Source organism: Ailuropoda melanoleuca, chromosome 9 (assembly GCF_002007445.2).
Source record: "Ailuropoda melanoleuca isolate Jingjing chromosome 9, ASM200744v2, whole genome shotgun sequence".
Classification (NCBI taxonomy): domain Eukaryota; kingdom Metazoa; phylum Chordata; class Mammalia; order Carnivora; family Ursidae; genus Ailuropoda; species Ailuropoda melanoleuca.
Genome location: NC_048226.1, coordinates 25,295,325 through 25,315,651, shown reverse-complemented (window position 1 = coordinate 25,315,651; position 20,327 = coordinate 25,295,325). Strand labels below are relative to the sequence as shown.

The following is a 20,327-nucleotide window of genomic DNA, read 5'->3' as shown; positions in this document are numbered from 1 at the left end:
GGCTTTCTCTCCTGTGATGAACCACATCTCAAACACACAAGCTTTATGTGTGAAAGTTTTATTTTTCACTTCTTAAAAGAATATTAAAACTACATCTATAAGACCTTCCTTTTAAACAACCCATAACAGACAACTGCTCTGATCTTCTAAAGCTAACTTTGCTATAAGAAATATACCATTAACGTCCTCTAATTTCTCTTGGAGAGTCATTATATAGGGAAAACCCGGACACACTGGACGCTAGAAAACTTCCTCTTTTTCACTAATCTGAAAGCATTCAGGGAGGTTACTAAAGCAAGAAAAAAAATCCTACAGTAATGCTTCACTAGGGTTTTATTCTTGGCTCCAAATCACTTCCTTGCTGATTATTAGAAATCAAACTTTATTCCACCTAAAGTCAAAATTTCAAACCAAAGATGCATGACTATGATGGGATCGCTTGTCCTAGACCAACACTCTCACTAAGAACATAAAGAAAAGCTAGATAAAATACACATTTAAAAAATCAATTTAAAATGTACATTTAAAAAATCAATTTGGGGTGCCTGGGTGGCTTAGTCGGTTAAGTGTCTAACACTTGATTTTGGCTCAGGGCATGATCTGAAGGTTGTGAGATCAAGCCCCATGTCCAGCTCCATGCTAGGCAGGGAGCCTGCTTAAGATTCTCTTTCTCTCTCCCTCTGCCCCTCCACCCCCTCCCTCCCTCTTTAAAGAAAAAAAAAATCAATTTGAGGAGGTGAGAAAGTGTGCTGGCCGTGGTAGACCACGTTTCCCACGTGTGGCCATCTCCCCAGAGCTTATCTCCTGGTAGTGATGTGGAGGAGCTGAGTGGAGAGCCGCTGCTGAGAATACAGAACTCAGTAGAGCCTGAGGCAAAACTGGAGTTTGAGGCAGTCGAGGAGTCCTAATACGAGAGGCTAGGATTTCAAAGAAAACAAATGATGGGGAAGTGAGCCATACAACACTCATTTGCCCTCAATACATTTACTGATTAAGCCTCATAGAGAAGAAGTTAAAAAACTGTCATAAAAAATGGCTTAAAAAGAAGAGCAGAATTGTCGGCTATTTTCTGGTGCCAAAAATATAAAAAAAAATACATAAAAATATTTTAAAAATATAAAAATCTTTTTGGAGTGGTCCTGGGAAGCACCCCAGGACCTCCTTTGGGACCCCTGGGGAGCTATGCCCTGGAGTAGGAGAGAAACAGAGCCCAACTGCGCCTCAGTAAGACTGAAGACCAGACCACGTCAGCTGTGACGTCCAGACGTGAAAGGGAACATCACCTGAAGCTTCTGCAAGTTTCTGCACCTAATCAAAATTATCAGGCACACCAGAAAATGGGGCCCATCCACAAAACGGCAATAAAACTGGTGCCACAGAGAGCCAGGTCCTGCAGCTATCAGCCACATTTAATGATTAATATGTTCAAGGAAATAGATTGCAAGATAGAGAATTTCACCAGAGAACTAACTTAGAAACAACCAAATTAAAATTTTAGAGATGAAATTAAGAACTCAACAGATGGCTTTCAGAGATAACTGGACACAGAGGAGGAGTGATGGCTTGCTGAAAGGTAGGCTGGAAGCTTTCCACTGACTGAAGCATGGAGCAAAGGGATGTCAAAAAGGCCACAAGCATACAGGACAAGTGGAACGTGGGGAAAACGTTTAACATGCATGTGACTGGAGTATTAAGAGAGTGAAGAGGGAGAAAGAATGGTGCAGAAGCCAGATTTTAAGAAATAATGGCCAACATTTTTAAAAAAACTGATGAAAGGTATCAAAGTACAGATGCAAAACTGCTATGAACCGTAAGCAGGATAAATGCAAAGAAAACCAAAACAAGCGTGTCTCCAGGGCACTGCAGCCTTCACTTCCTTTGGACTTTCCTGAGCTTAGATGCTTTCAGAAAAAGTTTATGAAGCCATTGGCATCCTGTAGTGATAAGACCTTTCTGTACTGGAATTCACCTTCCTCCCTCCTGGGCTTCCATGATTCCACATGGTCACCTGACTTCACCTCTTAAAACTGCAACCAAAAGTGAGAGGAAATGGGATGAGGTCCACAGACATCACAACAAGCTTCATGGGCCCATGTTCCTCCCTTCCCCTCCTGGCTGCATGTCCTCCCACGAGTTTTATATTTTTAGGTCATGGAGCATACCCTGGGGATGCTTAACCTGTCCTCGGGACCTGTACAGGGACCTCCTTCGCTTCTAACACATCCCCACAAACCACTATTACAGTCACATCATGTTGACTCAATCACTATGTATCTTGGATTTCCTTAGATGACTTGGTACCAGTTCTCTTAAAAACAAAGGCAAAGAAGTCAGTCTGAGAGGGCTACATACTCTAGGATTCCAACTGTATGGCTTTCTGGAAAAGGCAACCGATGGAGAGAGTAAAAAGATCAGTAGCTGCTCGGGGTTAGAGCGTAGAGAGGAGCAGGTAGAGCACAGAGGATTTTTAGGGCAGTGAAAATATTTTATGTGACGCAACAATGGTGGATACATGTCATCATATATTGGTGAAAACCCACAGAATGTACAACACCAAAAATGAACCTTAATATAAATGACAAACTTCAGTTAATAATAGTGTATCAATATTGTTTCATCAATTGTAACAAATGTACCATATTGATGAGAGATGTTAATGATAGGAAAAGAGGTGTGTTTGTGTGTGTGTGTGTGTGTGTGTGTGTGTGTAGGAGCATATGGGAACTCTCTGTGATCTCTGCCCAATTTTTTTCTGTAAATTTAAAATTATGCTACATGATGTGAGTCAGAGAATGACAAATACTGTATTATATTACTTATATGTGAAGTCTAAACGAAATCATAGAAACAGAGAGTAGAGTGGTAGAATCGTGGCTGTCAGGGGCTGGGAGTGGGAGAAATGGAGAGATGTTGGTCAAATGGTACAAACCTGCAGCATCAAGATGGATAAGTTCTGGGAATCTAACATACAGCATGCTGATTATAGTTAATAATACTGTATTATATACTTGAAAGTTGCTAAGATCTTAAGAGTTCTCATCACAAAAAAGGGGGAGTAACTATGTGGGGTGATGGAGGTGTTAACCAACTTTGTTGTGGTAATCATTTTGCAATGTACATATATCCAGTTGCCAAGTTGTAAACCGTAAACTTATACACTGTTATATGTCAGTTCTATCTCAATAAAGCTGGGAAAATATTTTTAAAGCTTCTCTAAATAAAAATCTATTAATTATTAAAAAAAAAAAAAAGGAAAACAATCCTAGCATTACACTCACTCTGAGGCCTTATCCTCTCAACTTCCAAGTTAAAGCTGAAACTCCATATATGCCACTGCTGTATTTCGATATTGACTACAGAAGTGCAGTTGGTCATAGTTGGAACCATTGCTCCGGGATCTCCATCTTCACATACTCTTTACAAACACAGTACGTGGAAAAGAGCAGTGTCTTCTCTACCATGACCTTGTGAAGTTCAAAGGAGATGCTGTCAATACCACAGAGTAGGTATCAAAGCACTAGTTTTCTTTGTTCCTTTCCGAAAACGTTGCTTATGGTGAACACTCTCAAAAATAAATGTGCAAGCTCTCCTGATCTCTGGATTCCTAGTCTTGAAATAAACGATGCGCAATTTCTATTGAGGGGCACATTTAGGGGCGCCTGGGTGGTTCAGTCGGTTAAGCTCCTGCCTTCAGTTCAGGTCATGATCCCAGGGTCCTGAGATTGAGTCCCACATCGGGCTGCCTGCTCAGCGGGTAGCCAGCTTCTCCCTCTGCCCGCCGCTCCCCCTGCTTGTGCTCACTCTCTCTCTCTGTTGCTTTCTCTCTAATAAATAAAATTTTTTAATAAAAAAAAGAATTGTGCACATTTAGATATGCTGTAGTGAGAAAGACACAGAATGTGATTAAAGGCTGTAAAAAGATTCTCCTCAACCTGTGTGAACCATTTCTAATCTCCTCAATAACTAGAAAAAGCATAAACAACTCCAGGATAAACAAGACAATGAGAAATAGTCTATTAAACAACAGTCTGAAATGCAACTTCATTTTTATTTCGCAGAGAGAATATATGAAACTGAACCTTTAGTATTAATAATATCAATAAAAGAAACAGAAAAGTGGGAGGGAGAAGAGGAAAAAGGAGTAGAAATAATTGTTTTCTCTCTTTCCTTGGTTGTTAAATGAATATTTGGTGGGAGGAAGCCATAATTTTATCAGGCTTTAGCATTACAGTGAAAACCCCAATAAAAATTTACATCCTGAAGTCCTACACACATCTCTAAATTGTACTTTTTCCCCCATAATAGGTTCTTTAATTTGATTCTTTTGGTCTCTCTCATATTATTATTATTATTGCTAATTCAATTCCCAATACCCACTTACACCATCAGCCCTCTACTTTTAAATTGCATTTGTTGTTCATGAGGTCCACTTTGAAGCACTTTTACATTCTTCTGAAACTGCACTGTTTGGTGTTACAGAGTGGATGGATGTATGTGTTGTACTCAGCAATGTGAGACGAACCCCTTTATCTTTTTTACTTCCAAGTAGAATTTTGAAGTTTGGAAGTTTCCAAGTTTGGAGCACAAAGGTTAGAAATATTCATCCTTCGAGAAGCAACTGAACAAACGGTAAATTTTTAGGGCAGTGAAACTATTCTGTATGATCCTATAATGGCGGATACATCTTCACACATTTGTCCAAATCCACAGATGTACATCACCAAGAGTGAACCCTAATGTAAGCTAGGATGTTTGAGTGATAAAGAAGTCAATATAGGTTCACTGATTGTAACAAATGTACCAGTCTGGTTGAGGGGAGTGGTGTTCATAAGGGGTAAGGTTGTGCATGTGTGAAGGCAGGGGGTATATGGAAAACCTCTGTATCTTCCTCTCAATTTTTCTGTGAACCTAAAACTGCTCTAAAAAAATAAGTCTCTTTAAAAAATAAACATTTAAATTAAAAAAAAAAAAAGCAATTCAGAAGCTCTCGATTCATGAGCCTCTTGAAACAACCCTCAGGACTATGGGATATTCCCACTTCTGGGACACTTGACATTGACTCTCTTTGCTCTGGCCCCCTATGTACCATGATGGTTCATTTATGAATTTGGACCTGCTCCTCTCACTCACCTTCGTCTTAACCTGCACCCAGCACCAGGCATGACACACCATAGTCATATGTCAAATGTTTACTGAATGAACAAAGATGGAAATAGAGGAAATTCACCCCAGAGAACACAGGAATTGAATATTTAAATGTATCTGTGTATACCTAGATTGATCAATTGATCTATCTATCTATCTATCTATCTATCTATCTATAAAATAAGCCTTTGCCTATCTATCTATCAAACCTTTGCCTACCCTGTATGCCTCATTTAGCTGACATAAGTTAGTAGTACATTAATATTCCTCTTAGAAGCAGACAGGGGGACAGTCTAGACAACTCTAGCTCTGTTGAGAATGGTCTATAAGCATGTCACTATTTCCAGAGCAATGCATTTCCTATCATTTGGCTTTCCTGCTGTTGCCTAGACACTTGCCTCACTTTCACAAATAAAAGGCCGCCAACATTTATTGGCTACCCTTTCACTGAAGTAGATAACTCCTAGAAAGAAAGAAAAAAACTGGACCAAATGAATTTTCAAGATATTCAGGCTATTTTTCAAATAGGAAGTTAACTGGAAAAGCTTTCTACTCAATCTCACTTACTAAAAATCTAACAGCAGTATTTTTGTGTGTCTGCCACAGAACATATTTTGATGCTCATGTATTTTTTCTCAGGTCTTATAACACCTCAGACCATTTGAAGATCATTCGTCCCTTCTTGATGAAGGGATCAGAGTAAATTATTTTAAATAATGATTTTAAATCACAGTCAGTTCTATGCCATGTAATTGCTTGCTCTCTCTATCGTTCTCTTTCTCTTTCTCTCTTTCAAAGGGCGGAAGTGGTCTGACTAGAGATTTTGCCAGATACAAACTAATATTACAAAATTTGACCCATACATATCTTAGATGGAAGTGGATCTGCACACTCCCCAAATGCCAAGGTCCGCCTAAGGACAAAGCTCAACTCAAAATAAAGGCTTCAGGGCCTCAGTCCCAGGCAGTCCAAGGCGCTGTGTAGCCACACCCAAATCCCTTGGCTTTTCAAACAGCACACCAGCCCCTCATTCCCCCAATCAGGTCACAGGCCTGTTTTCCTGACTCCTACTGAGGACTTCCCCATTCTGTCCCACTTGGCAAACACCTGCCTATTGATCAAGTTTCAGACTGATACCTCATCAGAGAAATCGATTCCAAATGTTGTCAGCTTTCCCAAGAGGGTTCCTGCCCATTAGCAGAGTCCTTATCACTCTGTGGGTGACTGTCACTTACTTAGCCTCCTTCTCTGAAGCCTATGACTTCCAGGCAGAAATTTCTGTCAATTCCAATAACAAAGCTTTGTCCTGGGCACTGAGTAGATCTCAAAGTTATAGGAGTTCATGAAAATCCCTAAGATATACAAATGCAAGCACCTGTTTCTAAAATAATGTTGTAACTATATCTCTATGGAGGTACTTCTTTTTTAGTGTTAGATATAAATTAGCATTAGACATAAGGGTGATGAATAATGTGGAACTGAGGTAAGAAAACAAAACTCCAGAATAAGAAACAAATAAACTAAGAGGTGATTACAGTCTTTATGCGGTCAACTGAATAACTATCACGGAAAGGGAATATTACATTTACAATTTACATTTTACGATCGGCAGCCCACAGGCTTTGTAAACTGAATTCTCTTTCATTCATTTCATCTCTTTGCCAGTGCCCCATCCCCAATTTATGGATGACATGTTTCTTTTTTTTAAGTGAGTCACCCATAAATATAATTTTACCCCTACATAGAGAACTTTATATCATCAGAGAAAAGATGAACACTTTTAATATCTGGCAATGAAAAGAACTGATTTTGCTACTAATTCTGGAGGGATTATTTCCATCCACAGAACATTGCAATGAAAAGACAGCATCTAAGTCAGCATTTTGGCAATTTCCCACCCTCAGCCTCCCCTCCCCACCNGTCCACAAATGCCAATGCGTGCTCTTGGAACCCTGCACACTGCACTCAGGGAGCCACACCACAGCCTGCAGCACCTCAGGGGACACTTTAATGCTAATGTATTCCAGCATTCCAACACTTTCCCTCATAGCTAAGCACTTTTTACAGGGAAGGCCTTCTTTCACATTGCAGTTACTTCTTGAGCTCATTTTGCTTCTAAATCTGTGAAAATACCCTACTCAGGAAAATCACACACTTGATGCCATACTTTCTCCTGTCATAAATGAATGAATGAATAAATACATAAATAAATAAATAAAAATAAGGCAATTTATTTACCCCCAGAGTTCAAACTGAAGAGCAAAGTATAAGCAGGGTAATCTCAGATCCTTTCCTAAAAAACACTAAAAGGCAGGTCTTTGGGGTCTTGAAAAACTGAACCGAAAGTCAAAAAGTTGTCATTTATCTTTATCCCTTATATTAATGAAATCAGATATAGCCAACAACTGCATAATTGCAAATAATCACATTTGAAAATCTATGTGCAATAAATATGTGTGTGGAGAAGGTGGGGGAGGAGAGGCCTTTTAAACACTAGAGCCAAGTCTCACTACTAGGGTCACAAACTCTACTCCTTGATTTTTTTAAATCATTTTCAATATTTAAACTACCAATCAGTGCTACAGATTTAAGAAGTCAATTGTGAGTTTAAACTTGTGTGATAAATCTCGAACAGAAACAACGAGAATGTAAGTAAGAACTGGTATAAAGGTCTTCAGATCAGAAAAGAGAAGAGCTTCTTACCATGTTTATTGATGACACGGGACCAATGCTGTTAACATAGATGTCAACGTCAATTACGGTCGGTTTTACTGTGGAGAAAAATACATGTGTGTTAACACTTTGTGCCAGAGAGACTGAGGATAGCAATATTCAACTTCCTTTGACTCATTCAATGACACCTCACGGGTATGTGGGAAAGGGGTGGATTTTTCTTTGGATTTGCCTTGTAGTTGCAATTCAAACCCTGCCTGTCTTACGTTTTAAAATTCTCAAAGGATGAGGGATCCTTACTTGTATTTAACAAATTCTTGGAAAACAGGACATTTATACACTGCGAGTTGCCAGGAATAGATGACTGTAAAGATATCCTGCAATATTTGTTAAGCTTATTATATGGCAAAGAAAATATAAGACGATAAATGTTAAATGATAAAAGACACTGCACAAGCAACTTAATGTCAACGTTTTCTATAAAGCTGAACCCCCAGTGGTGAGTAGTATCAGAGAGGGCTCCAGTTCCTTGTCCATCACCTGACTGCCTAACTAATTGTTCTAAAGCAAAGCGACTCAAAGCAAAGATCTGGAGAGCGCATGAATCAGAGAAGAATAAGGAGTACTGATTATTGTTATTGTAAAACCTAAAGACACATACACATATCACAGATTTAAAATCCTATAATTTAAAAATGAATAACACTTTAGGAAGTAAAGGAACTACAAATTCATCTATGAGGGCATAAAATTTATAGGGAAAGACTGTAATCCAACATTGTGAATCAGAGGTAAAATTGGTTCATTTCCCCTTAAAGAAAACCAGTTTCTCTTTCCTTCTCAGGGACCAATAATGAGATTGCGGAGCCAGCCAACCTCTGAGTCAGGGGTTAATGCCCTCTGAAAAGAAGGAGGTTCCCTTCTCTGCACTTAGCAATTGATAAAGGGAATGACAGCACCAATTTCAGAATATTTCTTTCCCAGAGGAACAGGAACAAGAATCTGAACCTTTCCATATGAAACAAATCATTTCAGATACAATAGTGTTGTATCTGTAATTATTTCGATAAGCTTTTTTCAGTTTTGCTAAATAACCAATCATTCACAAATGGACTTCCGCACTCTACTTTCAGAACTATGAGCGCCACTTCTGAGCTCACAGTCTCATTAAATTGCATATCCAGCAGACTGTAGGTCGAGCCATGTTTTCCAGACCTCCATGAAAATGAAAACAGTGATTATGAATTTGAGCCAACTGCTCTAATATCTGTCAGGATGACCAAGTCATATTGGCTTCAAAGAGCTGTTGGCATTTTGGAAAACACCCCAACACTATTTTATGTATTATGTATATAGTGCTTACATTTCATAAAAGGACTGTTCTTCATTTTAGAGAGATTTGTTAACTACTATAAATAGTAAGTAGCATCTTTCTTCAACTTCAATGGATTCAGCAAGTTTTCTGTCTCCAGACACTGCATAATCTTTGGTGATGTCATACAAAAGCCTCTGTTAAGTCAGTCAGTTGAGAACCTACTTTTTACAACAGACTTTTCTGGTTATTTTATGGTATTAGTGTTTAGGCTTCCAGAGCTCTTAATCTCATTAAATTAAAAAAGACCTATAGACATAAATCCTTAACTTGAAGTGGGAAGTGCCAAATGAGCACTAAAGTGCAATAGTACAATGAAGGTTTTAAGGGATAAGAGTTTGGAATTTGTGTGCACACAAAACCAGGGGGGAAATTAACTGTTTTAAGCAAATGCTCTTTTAAGCAGCATCATGATAAAATAAAATGAATTTTTACGAAAGTGACTCTGACGGTGGCACCCAGGCAAAAGACTGGCCATGGATGGCTCAAGGTTTATAATCCAAAGACTCAACATTAGGCCCTGGGGCGCCTGGGTGGCACAGCGGTTAAGCGTCTGCCTTCGGCTCAGGGCGTGATCCCAGCGTTGTGGGATCGAGCCCCACATCAGGCTCCTCCACTATGAGCCTGCTTCTTCCTCTACCACTCCCCCTGCTTGTGTTCCCTCTCTCGCTGGCTGTCTCTATCTCTATCAAATAAATAAAATCTTTAAAAAAAAAAAATTAGGCCCTGACATATGATCTTTGACAAGGGAGCCCAGACCATTCAAATGGGAAAAGGACAGTCTCTTCAACAAATGGTGTTGGGTAGACTGGATATCTGCACGCAAAAGGATGAAGTTAACACTTATATTCACTATATACAAAAATTAACTTAAAATGGATCAAAGACCTAAAGGTAAAACCAGAAACTACAAAACTCTTAAAAGAAGGCATGGGGAAAAACGTTCATGATACTGGAGTTGACAATGATTTCTTGGATACGACAACAAAAACACAGGCAACAAAAAATAAATAAATAAATTAGACAACATCAAAATTAAAAACTTTTGTGTATCAGACACAGTCAACAGAGTGGAAAGGCAACCCACAGAATGGGAGAGAACATTTGCAAATCACCTATCCGATACGTGGTTAATCCACAACATAGAAAGAACTCCTGCAACTCAACAACAAATAAGCAAAGAAAAACCTGATTTAAAAACAGTCAAAGGGGGGTGCCTGGGTGGCTCAGTCAGTTAAGTCTGCCTTCAGCTCAGGTCATGATCCCAGGGTCCTAGGATTGAGCCTTGCATCACTCTCCCTGCTCAGTGGGGCGTCTGCTTCTCCCTCTGCCTCTCCCCCTGCTTGTGCTCTCTCTCTGTCAAATAAATAAATAAAATCTTTAAAAACAAATAAAAACAAAACAACAAAAACAAAACAAAACAAAAAATGGTCAAAGGACTTAGACATTTCTTCAAAGATGTACAAATGACCATTAAGCACATGAAAAGATGCTCACAACAGCACTAGTCATTAGGAAAACGCAAATCAAAACCACAAGGAGATACCACTTCACCTCCATTATGATACCCTTTCACTTCTATGAAAAACAACAAGAACAGAAAATAGGATGTGATGGCAAGGATGTGGAGAAACTGAAACTCTTGTGCATGGTGAGAATGTAAAATGGTACAGCCACTGTGGAAAACAGTATGGTACTCCTTCAAAAAAAAATTAAACATAGAATTACATGACCCAGTAATTCTACTTCTGGGGATAGACCCAAAGGAATTAAAATCAAGCATATATGTGTACACCCATGTTCATAGCACCATTATGCACAAAAGCCAACAAGTAGAAGCAACCCAAGTGCCCGTGGAGGGAGAAATGGATAAACCAAATGTAGTGTATTCATATGAAATATCGTTCAGCCTTAAAAAGGAAGGAGATTCTGACTGTTTTGTACTCTTTTATGTGATGGTCAGTCACATGCTGCCACAAGAGAAAAGGCTCAGAGTAACAAAGTTTATTATATTACAAGTCCTAGAGACTGGAGATATGCCTTGCAGGGCCACATGGGAAAGACACCAAAGTGGTAAGGAGGCCAGGGCAAGGTAGAGGGAGAAGGCACTTATGCCATGATCATAAATGGGGTTTGCATGGGAGAGACACAGCAAGGCAAGATAAACAACTAGGATTGGCTAGTTTGAATAATCCCTGTGGTCTCTAGTGGTCCTGGGATGATTAAGGCACAAGAATATTGCTTCCTGTTGTGTATGGGCCAAAGAGAGTGACTATGGCTCTGCACTGGTTAGCCTGCATATCAAAGGTATGCTCCTGGCTATCCCCTAGCAGAATGGTGGTTGCCAAGGGTTGGAGGAGGGAGGAATGGGGAGTTAGTGTTTAATGGATGCAGAGTTTCAGTCCTGCAAGATGAAAAGAGTTCTGGAGATGGGTGGTGGTGATGGTTGTGAAACAATGTGAATGCACACAATACCACTGAACTGTACACTTAAAAGTGGCCAGGATACTAAATTTTATGTTATGTATATTTTACCACAATAAAAAAAAGACTAAGCTCTGGGTAGTTGGTAGAAGGATGAAGAGTTACACAGAGGTAAAGAAGCTAGAAATGGGGAGACACGGAAGAGGGGATGTGATTTTCTGTGCAAGGGAGCAGATTCTATTGAAAAAGAGTATAAAATAGGGTTGATGATACTGGGTCCCATACATGTTGCCCAAAAATGTATTCACAGTCAATTCTTCATTTGAATTCTATCTTGCCTATTTGGTTGTCATTATTTCCTATAAATTCAGAATGAGTGTGTCTGAGAAGAATCACAAACTCATAAACTGTGCAGCATAAAGGAACATGGCAAAGATGCACTGGGTAAGCTGTGACAGGCATCAACCACCTTCATTCCCTTGGATGATGCATGTGGCCCAAACAGCAGTAATGTAGACTTGCCTCTATCACAAAACCAACGCATATACCTGCTTGGTTAGCTTTCTCCACTCAACCAGAGGCTTCCTCATCTTAGAACAAGCATCCTAGAATTACCAGTCAGGAGCTGAGGAGATGACCCAGATGCACAGACCAGAAATGGTGCCGGTCAGAGTGGCCTTGTTGGGGGAAGAGTATAGATCTAGGTTGGTCTGTCTACTAATGAACCTAAGGGCACATGGCTGGATTTTGCTCTTCAGAATGCTATTTAAAGCCCAGAAGTTAACAAATTCTTTGTCTTGTTTACTATGGACACAAAAGGAACCTGTCATGATGAAAAGTAAATAAATTGTTTCAATGCAAGAAAGTCTATTTTTTTTTTTTTGGTGCTTGACATCCAAAACCACATCTAATATAGTACAAGATTGCTATTAGACAAATTCAGCTGCTCTTGTGAAAAGAAAAATAAATCAAATTTAATTTCCAAAATTTCCAACAAGTTATCTGTTAAGGGGCCCCACTGATGTATCATAAATGGGTACTTCTTAGCAAGTGTCTAAAATGCCAAACCCGAAAAAAACAGGTAATAAAAACATTTCTGTATAATCTGCCACCAGTTTCCTGCTTCCCAGTTACATATAAATCTTAACAATCATCTTTCATTTTTCTGCCTGCCAAATCTGGTGATTACTGTTCTGGCCCTGGGCCCCCAGGGGTGAGCACCAATGTTATTCAATGAATCAAATATGTCATTGTACCTCAAAATAAGGTTAGCTCTGAACTTCTTTTACAGCAAGGTAAGGGGCAGACTGGCTGATCAGATTCCACATCTTCTAACCTTCCTAAGACAAAATGGAAAGGTGTATTGAGCTGGCTCCTCAAAACCCCCAGAAGTTTCTCTCTTTTCTGAGGCGGAGGAGAGAGAGAGAGAGAGCACGCAAGCTGGGGTGGTGGTGGTAGGGAGAAGCAGAGGAAGATGGAGAGAGAATCTTAAGCAGGCTCCATGCCCAGCATGGGCCAGATGCAGGGTTGGATCTCACAACCCTGAAATCATAATCTGAGCCGAGATCAAGAGTCGGACGTTTAACTGACTGAGCCACCAAGGCACTCTGTTTTTCTCTAAAATCATAGAATTACAATAGCATGTTTTACTTTAGAAAAATTGGGGAGAAAATAAAAAAGACATCAGAAAATAGAGGAGTTATGCTTGATGCAGTGTGGGTTCTGGGACCCTGGGTGAGTTGGTGTCAATTTCTCTGGGGAAGGTAGAAGAGCAGGAATCCATCCCAAAAGGAATGAGGTTAAAGATTTACACAAAATACCCAGCATGTTGAAGTGGCAGGCCTCAAAGACCACAAGGACCCGTACTAATAATCACTGGTGTTTCTCAAGTCATTTGATCAATATCTCTTACAAAAGATAGTCTCATACAAATTTTGAATAAGTGCCTGGGGTCTGTTAGGAAAAATTATTTTACATGCAGTAACTAAGAGAAAAAGACGTATAGCCTTTCTCTGAATCTCCATATTGTTAGGTCACTTGCTACTTTTAGGTCATGAGCATCCCTTGACGTCCCTTGGAGAGAGGGGGTCTACAGGTAACTCAGTTTCACTCCTTCCCAAGCATCAGCCACAGCTCCTGGCACACAGTAGGTACTCATTTAATACTGGATAACTATGGTACATGAAAATTGTGGTTTTATTCTATTTAAATGGTTTTTACATGTTAAATGTTCACACAAGATTGCAAACTGCAACAGGAAGAGTAATTTTTAAATGTCCCCTGGAACCTGATGACAACTACAGATTGACTCAAGTAGTCAAGTAGTCAAGAACAAGTAGTCAAGATCTGATAAAAGATTGTCCAAGACAAGGATACTCCTGGAAACAGGCATCTGTTACAATGGAAATTACATTAACTCCCTGGGAGAGGAAAAAGCTGAGAGTGTCACTGGGAGAGCAAATGAAACCATTTATATTCATTCACAAACACTCAAGAAATAGACAATGACAGAAACATAAATTAGAATAGATGGGATATAGGGTGAGTAAGTGTTAACAGGGATAGAAAATGCAGAGTGAGGGAAAGCTCCAGGTGATTCTAGCTCTCCACAGAAGGCAATCCTTCATGAGCTGGCCCCAGACTGGCAGCAAGAGGGAGGAGGAATGGAGACCCCAAAAGACACTGAGAAAATGTGCTAAGTGAGGCGACACAGCCAATAGAGCCTGCTACCTGGCTGTAGAGAGTGGCTCTGCCATTCACCAGTTCTGTGATCCTGAAAAGTGTCTTAGCATCTCTGTGCCTCAGTCCCAGCATGCGTTAAGATGAGCTGATAATAGAACCTAAATCGTGGTGGGGGCTCAGAGGGGGTGGTTAGACAGTTGTGAAGTAAGTAGTAGGTGCTCAGTAAATGTTTGCTATGGCTGCTGGGGTCCCTGGAGTTAGACACAGAAATGAATGCCAAAATCTTGCATTTGTTGCCTTTCTACTAATATTTATGTCTAAAAGTCACTCTGGTCACTTAAATTCTATTTTATCATGAGAAGTTTAAATATACTGACAGAAATATTTAAATATCAGCAAATGAATAAAAAAAAAAGAGAGAAATAAGTAATACCAACTCATGCTCATGAGGTTAAACAGTAGGGCTCTTCCTGTAGCTGATAACCTCCTTTCTAATCTTTGCTGTCTTTGGGGGAAAAGTGGGGACTCATCTGCTGTTGGCCTCTCCAATTTATTGCCCTCTTCCTTTATCTGAACTAAGAGCACCACTGGGGAAGATCATTCATTAGGTAGACTGACTCCCACATCACCAACTTCCCTTTAAGTGTTGCCTCCCCTCCTACTGATACCCATAGACAAAAGTATTAATATATATTAAATTGTACTATAATAAGCATTTGCATTTAATCAATATGTAATATTCTCATTCCCATTTGAAAGATGGGCTGTTAAAAACATGATTGAGGAGGTGACTTATCCAGGATTCTGCAGCCTCACCAGAGCAAAATCTCAGGGTTCCACCCACAACTTCCCAGAAGCTTAACTTTGATAATGAGGCTTAAAGGAATTCTGGATAACAATGACTTCAGTTGGGGTGGGGGGCACCTGGGTGGCTCAGTGGGTTAAGCCTCTGCCTTCGACTTAGGTCATGATCCCACGGTCCTGGGATGAGCCCTCCAGGTCTCCCTCTCCCTCTGCTGCTCCCCCTGTTTGTACTCTCTCTCTCAAATAAATAAATAAATAAATCTTTTAAAAAATGACTTCAGTTTATCACCACCATCCTCCTCCTCCTCGTCATCATCATCGGAAATAATCTTTCCAGGTTCTTCTTAAAATGCAAATACTGCCTCTGAGGCTTACGATAAGTCCATCTATACCATCTCAGTAAAGATGTGTTTTCAAATGCTTTTCTCTAGCTAGGAGAATACTCAGTTATGGGGGGATGGGTGAAGGGATTTGGGAGGAAGAGGCACATAGAATGGGCAATGTTGGTTGATACCACAATTTTGTCAAAACCCTAAGTTCATGGAAAAATGTTCAACACAGGTTAGTACTGGAGCATTGAGAACACTACTGTGGGTCCCATTTCAGCTTTGTTAGGGTTCCTACTTGGCCAGTTAACTTGGTTCTGACATTCCACTACAAGGTTAACAGCTAGTCCCATCTCCACTAATCCCACAGATTAGTGCCCATAGAACTATAGATGCAAACTCTAAAGTCTTACTTCTTCCCCAATATTTCATTAATGTTGTGATCTCAAGTGGGTCAACAAGAGTTAAAAGCTCAGGATACAGTTGTCATCACCTCAGACCTGAGTCACAACTGATCAGTAATATGAAAGAAGGCAAACAGTGAGATTCTGCTTTTGTATGCACTTGGATAAAAATGTATTACTCAGGTAGACAGCATGAGAATTCATATTCTCAAAAGAATGAAAAGAGCACTAGTGCTAAAGTTCAGAACCACAACTTCAGAACTCCAATGGGTATATAAATCTCCACCTCTTAAAAGAGTTTAGTGATAAGAAGATAAAGGAATTAATTTAGAAAGGCATCCTCAAAGTCTAATAATCTTATAAATTTGACTCTGAAGTAGCCAAACAACTTTGTGAAAATAATTTAAATTTTCTGAGGCTCATTTTCTACATCTGTAAACAGAGTGTTTAAAGTAAGTTTTCCTCCAAGAATTGTCTAGTAACAGGAAAGGTACATTTTAACAATGTTCCTCATGATAGCACCTTGTCCTTTTTACTACCTGACTGGGAATATCAAACTGCATTCACCAACAGAATTTTTAGTCCATAGCAGGTATGAAAAATTAATGCATTACATCTTTAAACCATGAGAAGATTGAGAATGGTATGAGAGACCTGGTATGAGATATATCTTACTGTACTTTAAGATGCATAACAGAGTAATACCAGCAAGAGGGTTGAATAGGAAGCCCCAGATCCTCCTCTCCCCACAAAGAACACAACTTAATAATTGCCTTTGTGAGAAATCCAGAAGCCAGTTAAGAGCTGCACCCCAGGTGAACTTGAAGCCAGCCACATGGAAGCTCAGCAGGAAAATTCATGGCACACACTCACCAGGACCTCTTCCCCTAACATTGAGAGAAAATAACAAGACAAAGTTCCCATGTCCCAACTTCTCCCTGGGGAGGGAAAAAGAAGGGTGGAACCCGCATTCAACATTTTGACTTTTGGGAGAACTGCCCCAGGGGCTAGTTTCTGTCTTGCCTGAAATTAAGCACTGACAGGAGGTGGGCACCAGGTTGGGGACTACAGAGAACAAAAGTCATTGATATGGTTTGGTCGATCAGCAAAATCTGTGGTACCCCACAAAGCCATTAAGAAGATCTCCAATATAGCTTGCTACAGCACTGGAGAGGCCTCAGTACCATAGTCAGATACCGAGGGGGGCTCCTGGGTTGTACTGGCAAACCTCTTCAATTCTATTAGAAGAAAAAGCCCAAGGAGGATGCATCCCCAGGCAAGGCTTGAGAAGTTGACAGAATCCCTAGGCAGGAAGTTTGGTGAAAACTTCATTGTATGAAAGCAGACCACAAAGACTAGGAGAAGTGGTTGATTTTTCAAATGCCCAAATTCTACAGAAGATAACAAGAGAAACAGGGTTTGATTAAAGAAACATAGTAAATCTCCAGGAAATGAAACAGAAATGTATTAATTACCAGACAAAGAATTCAAAATAACCACCATAAGGATGCTCAATGAATGAAAAGAGAGCACAGATAGACAACTAATGAAATAAAGAAAAGGATACATGAGCAAAATAAGAATATCAAAGATACAGAAATCATGAAGAAAAACCAAACAGAAATTTTGGGGCTGAAAATTACAACAACTGAATTGAAAAAATTCACTTGAGGGACACAGGAACAGACCTGACCAAGTGATAAAAAGAATCAGTAATCTCAAAGATAGGACATTCAAAATTACCAAGCTGAGGGAACAAAAAGTAAAAAGAATGAAGAAAAATGAAGGTAGCTTAAGGGATTTATGAGATACCATCAAGCAGAATAACATATGTATATGGGAGTTCCAAAGAAAAGAAACAAAGAAAAACTCAGAGTCTATTTGAAGAAATTATGGCCAAAAATGTCCCAATTTGGAGGAGATAAATGGACATACAAATCCAAGAAGCTCGAGAAATTCCAAGTAGGATAATCTTAAAAGATCTACACAGAGACACATCATATTCAAACTCAAAAATCAAACAATCTTCAAAACAGAAAAGTGGTTCATCACATATAAGGGAGCTCATATTAGATCATCATTGAATTTCTCAGCATAAACTGTGATGGCTCTATGGTAATAGGATGATATAATCAAAGTTTTGAAAGATAAAACTGATAACCAAGAATACAATGTCTGGCAAAACTGTCCTTCAAAAATGAAGGAGAAATTAAGACTTTCACAGCTAAACAAAGGCTGAGGAAGTTCATCACCACTGAACCTGCCCTACAAGAAATGCTGAAGGCAGTCCTTCAAGTTGAAGGAAAAAGATAATAAATATAAACACAAAACTACACAAAAATATAAAATTACCTGGTAAAGGTATATAAATAAATACATAATCCTGTAGTATTATAATGTAGGTATATAAATCACCTTTAAATATGATAATTTTTTAAAAACCATAGAAAGTAATCACAAATCTACATTAATGAATACACAATATAAAAAAAAGTAATTTGTGGGGTGCCTGGGTGGCATAGTCGTTAAGCGTCTGCCTTCGGCTCAGGGCGTGATCCCAGCGTTCTGGGATCGAGCCCCACATCAGGCTCCTTCCTAGGAGCCTGCTTCTTCCTCTCCCACTCCCCCTGCTTGTGTTCCCTCTCTCTCTGGCTGTCTCTGTCGAATAAATAAAATCTTAAAAAAAAATAAGTAATTTGTGTCATCGAAAGCATAAAGCTTTCAGGGGGTACAGAGAAGTAAAGGCAACTGAAGCTGTTATCAGTTTAACACAGATTATTATAAATTTAAGATGTTTAGTATAATAGTAACCACAAAGAAAATATCTTATAAATATAAAAAAAGGGAAGTGAGAAGGGAATCAAAATATGTCACTACAAAAAATAAATGAAAATAAAAGAATGCAGTGAGAGGAAAAGAGGGACAAAAAGCTGTAAGACACATAAAAAAAACACTAAAATGGCAATATAATTTCCTCCATATCAATAATCACTTTAAAAGTAAATGGATTGTGGCACCTGGGTGGCTCAGTCAGTTAAGCATCTGACTCAATTTTGGCTCAGGTCATGATCTCAGGGTTTGAGATTGAGCCTGCTTAAGATTCTCTCTCTCTCTCTCCCCCTCCCCTGCTCGATCATGTTCTTTCTCTCTCTCTCCCTTCCCCCCTTCTCCCTCTCTAAAAATAAAATAAAATAAAACATAAATGGATTAAATGCCTCAACTAAAAGACACAAACACAGATTGGTTCAATGGTTAAAAAAACAAGATCCAACTTGCTGTCTACAAAAGACTCACACAAGATCTAAGGACACACATCAGCTAAAAGTGAAGGATGAAAAAACTTATTCCACGGAAAGGGAACCTAAAAGAGCAGGAGGGGCCATATGTATATCAGACAAAAGAAACTAAGACCAAAAGTGTCACGAGAAACAAAGATTGTTGTTATATAATGACAAAAAGGCCAATTTGCCAGGAAGATATAAAAATATATGCACCTAATGTTAGAGATCCCAAACATATAAAGCAAATATTAGCAGAACTGAAGGAAAAAACAGACAGCAACATATTATTAGAAGATTCAGCACCCCACTTTCAGTTATGTATATAACAACCAGGCAAAAGATCAATAAGGAACCAGGAAATTTGACGACACTACAGACCAACTGCACCTGACAGATAGATGTAAAACACTCCATACAACAACAGCAGAACACACACTATTTTCAAATGTCATGGAACATTCTTTAAAACCGACTACATGATAGGCCACAAAACAAGTCTTAATTTTAAGAATATTAAAACCATACATACAAACTACCTTCTCTGACTATAATGTAATGAAACTCGGAATCACTATGAGAAGTGGGAATTAAACACATATGTGAGAACTAAACAACTCACTCTCAAGCAACCAATGGGTCAAAGAAGAAATCACAGGGAATTTAAAAGTATCTGGGAATAAATGAAAACAAAAACACAGCATACCAAAACTTATGAGATGCAGAGAAAGTAGGAGTAAGTGGGAAATTTATGCTGGTAAACACTTGCATTAAAAAGGAGAAGAAGAAGAAAGATCTTAAATCAATGACTTAACTTTGCCTCTCAAGGAACTAGAAAAACTAAACCAAAAGTTAGCAGATGGAAGAAAATAATAATGATTGTAGAAGAATTAAACATAATAGAGAATAGAAAAACAACAGAAAAAATAAACAAAACCAGGAGTTGATTCTTCAAAATAATCCACAATTACTCTTAGCTACACTAAGAGTAAAGGAGAGAAAATTCGAATAACTAAAATTATAATTGAAAGAGGGGACTTACAACTGATGTCACAGAAATAAAAGGGCTTATAATATACTAACAACAATTATACACCAACCAATTGCATAACCTACAATAAATGGATAAGTTAATAGAAACATACAACCTACCAAGACTGAATCATGAAAAAAAAAATCTTAACAAAGAACTAGAAAGGATATTGAATAAGCAATGAAA

The 20,327-nt window shown here is 38.9% G+C and overlaps 1 protein-coding gene across 2 annotated transcripts in view; it reads right to left on the bottom strand.

Annotated features, from left to right (window-relative positions):
- The window catches only part of GABRG3 (gamma-aminobutyric acid type A receptor subunit gamma3), a 721,008-nt gene that overhangs the window by 665,511 nt on the left and 35,170 nt on the right, over window positions 1-20,327 (bottom strand). For both annotated transcript variants that reach the window (XM_034667987.1, XM_034667988.1), the window contains exon 3: window positions 7,849-7,916. In XM_034667987.1, coding sequence (XP_034523878.1) covers window positions 7,849-7,916 — 68 coding nt within the window. The remainder of the gene's footprint in view (window positions 1-7,848; window positions 7,917-20,327) is intronic.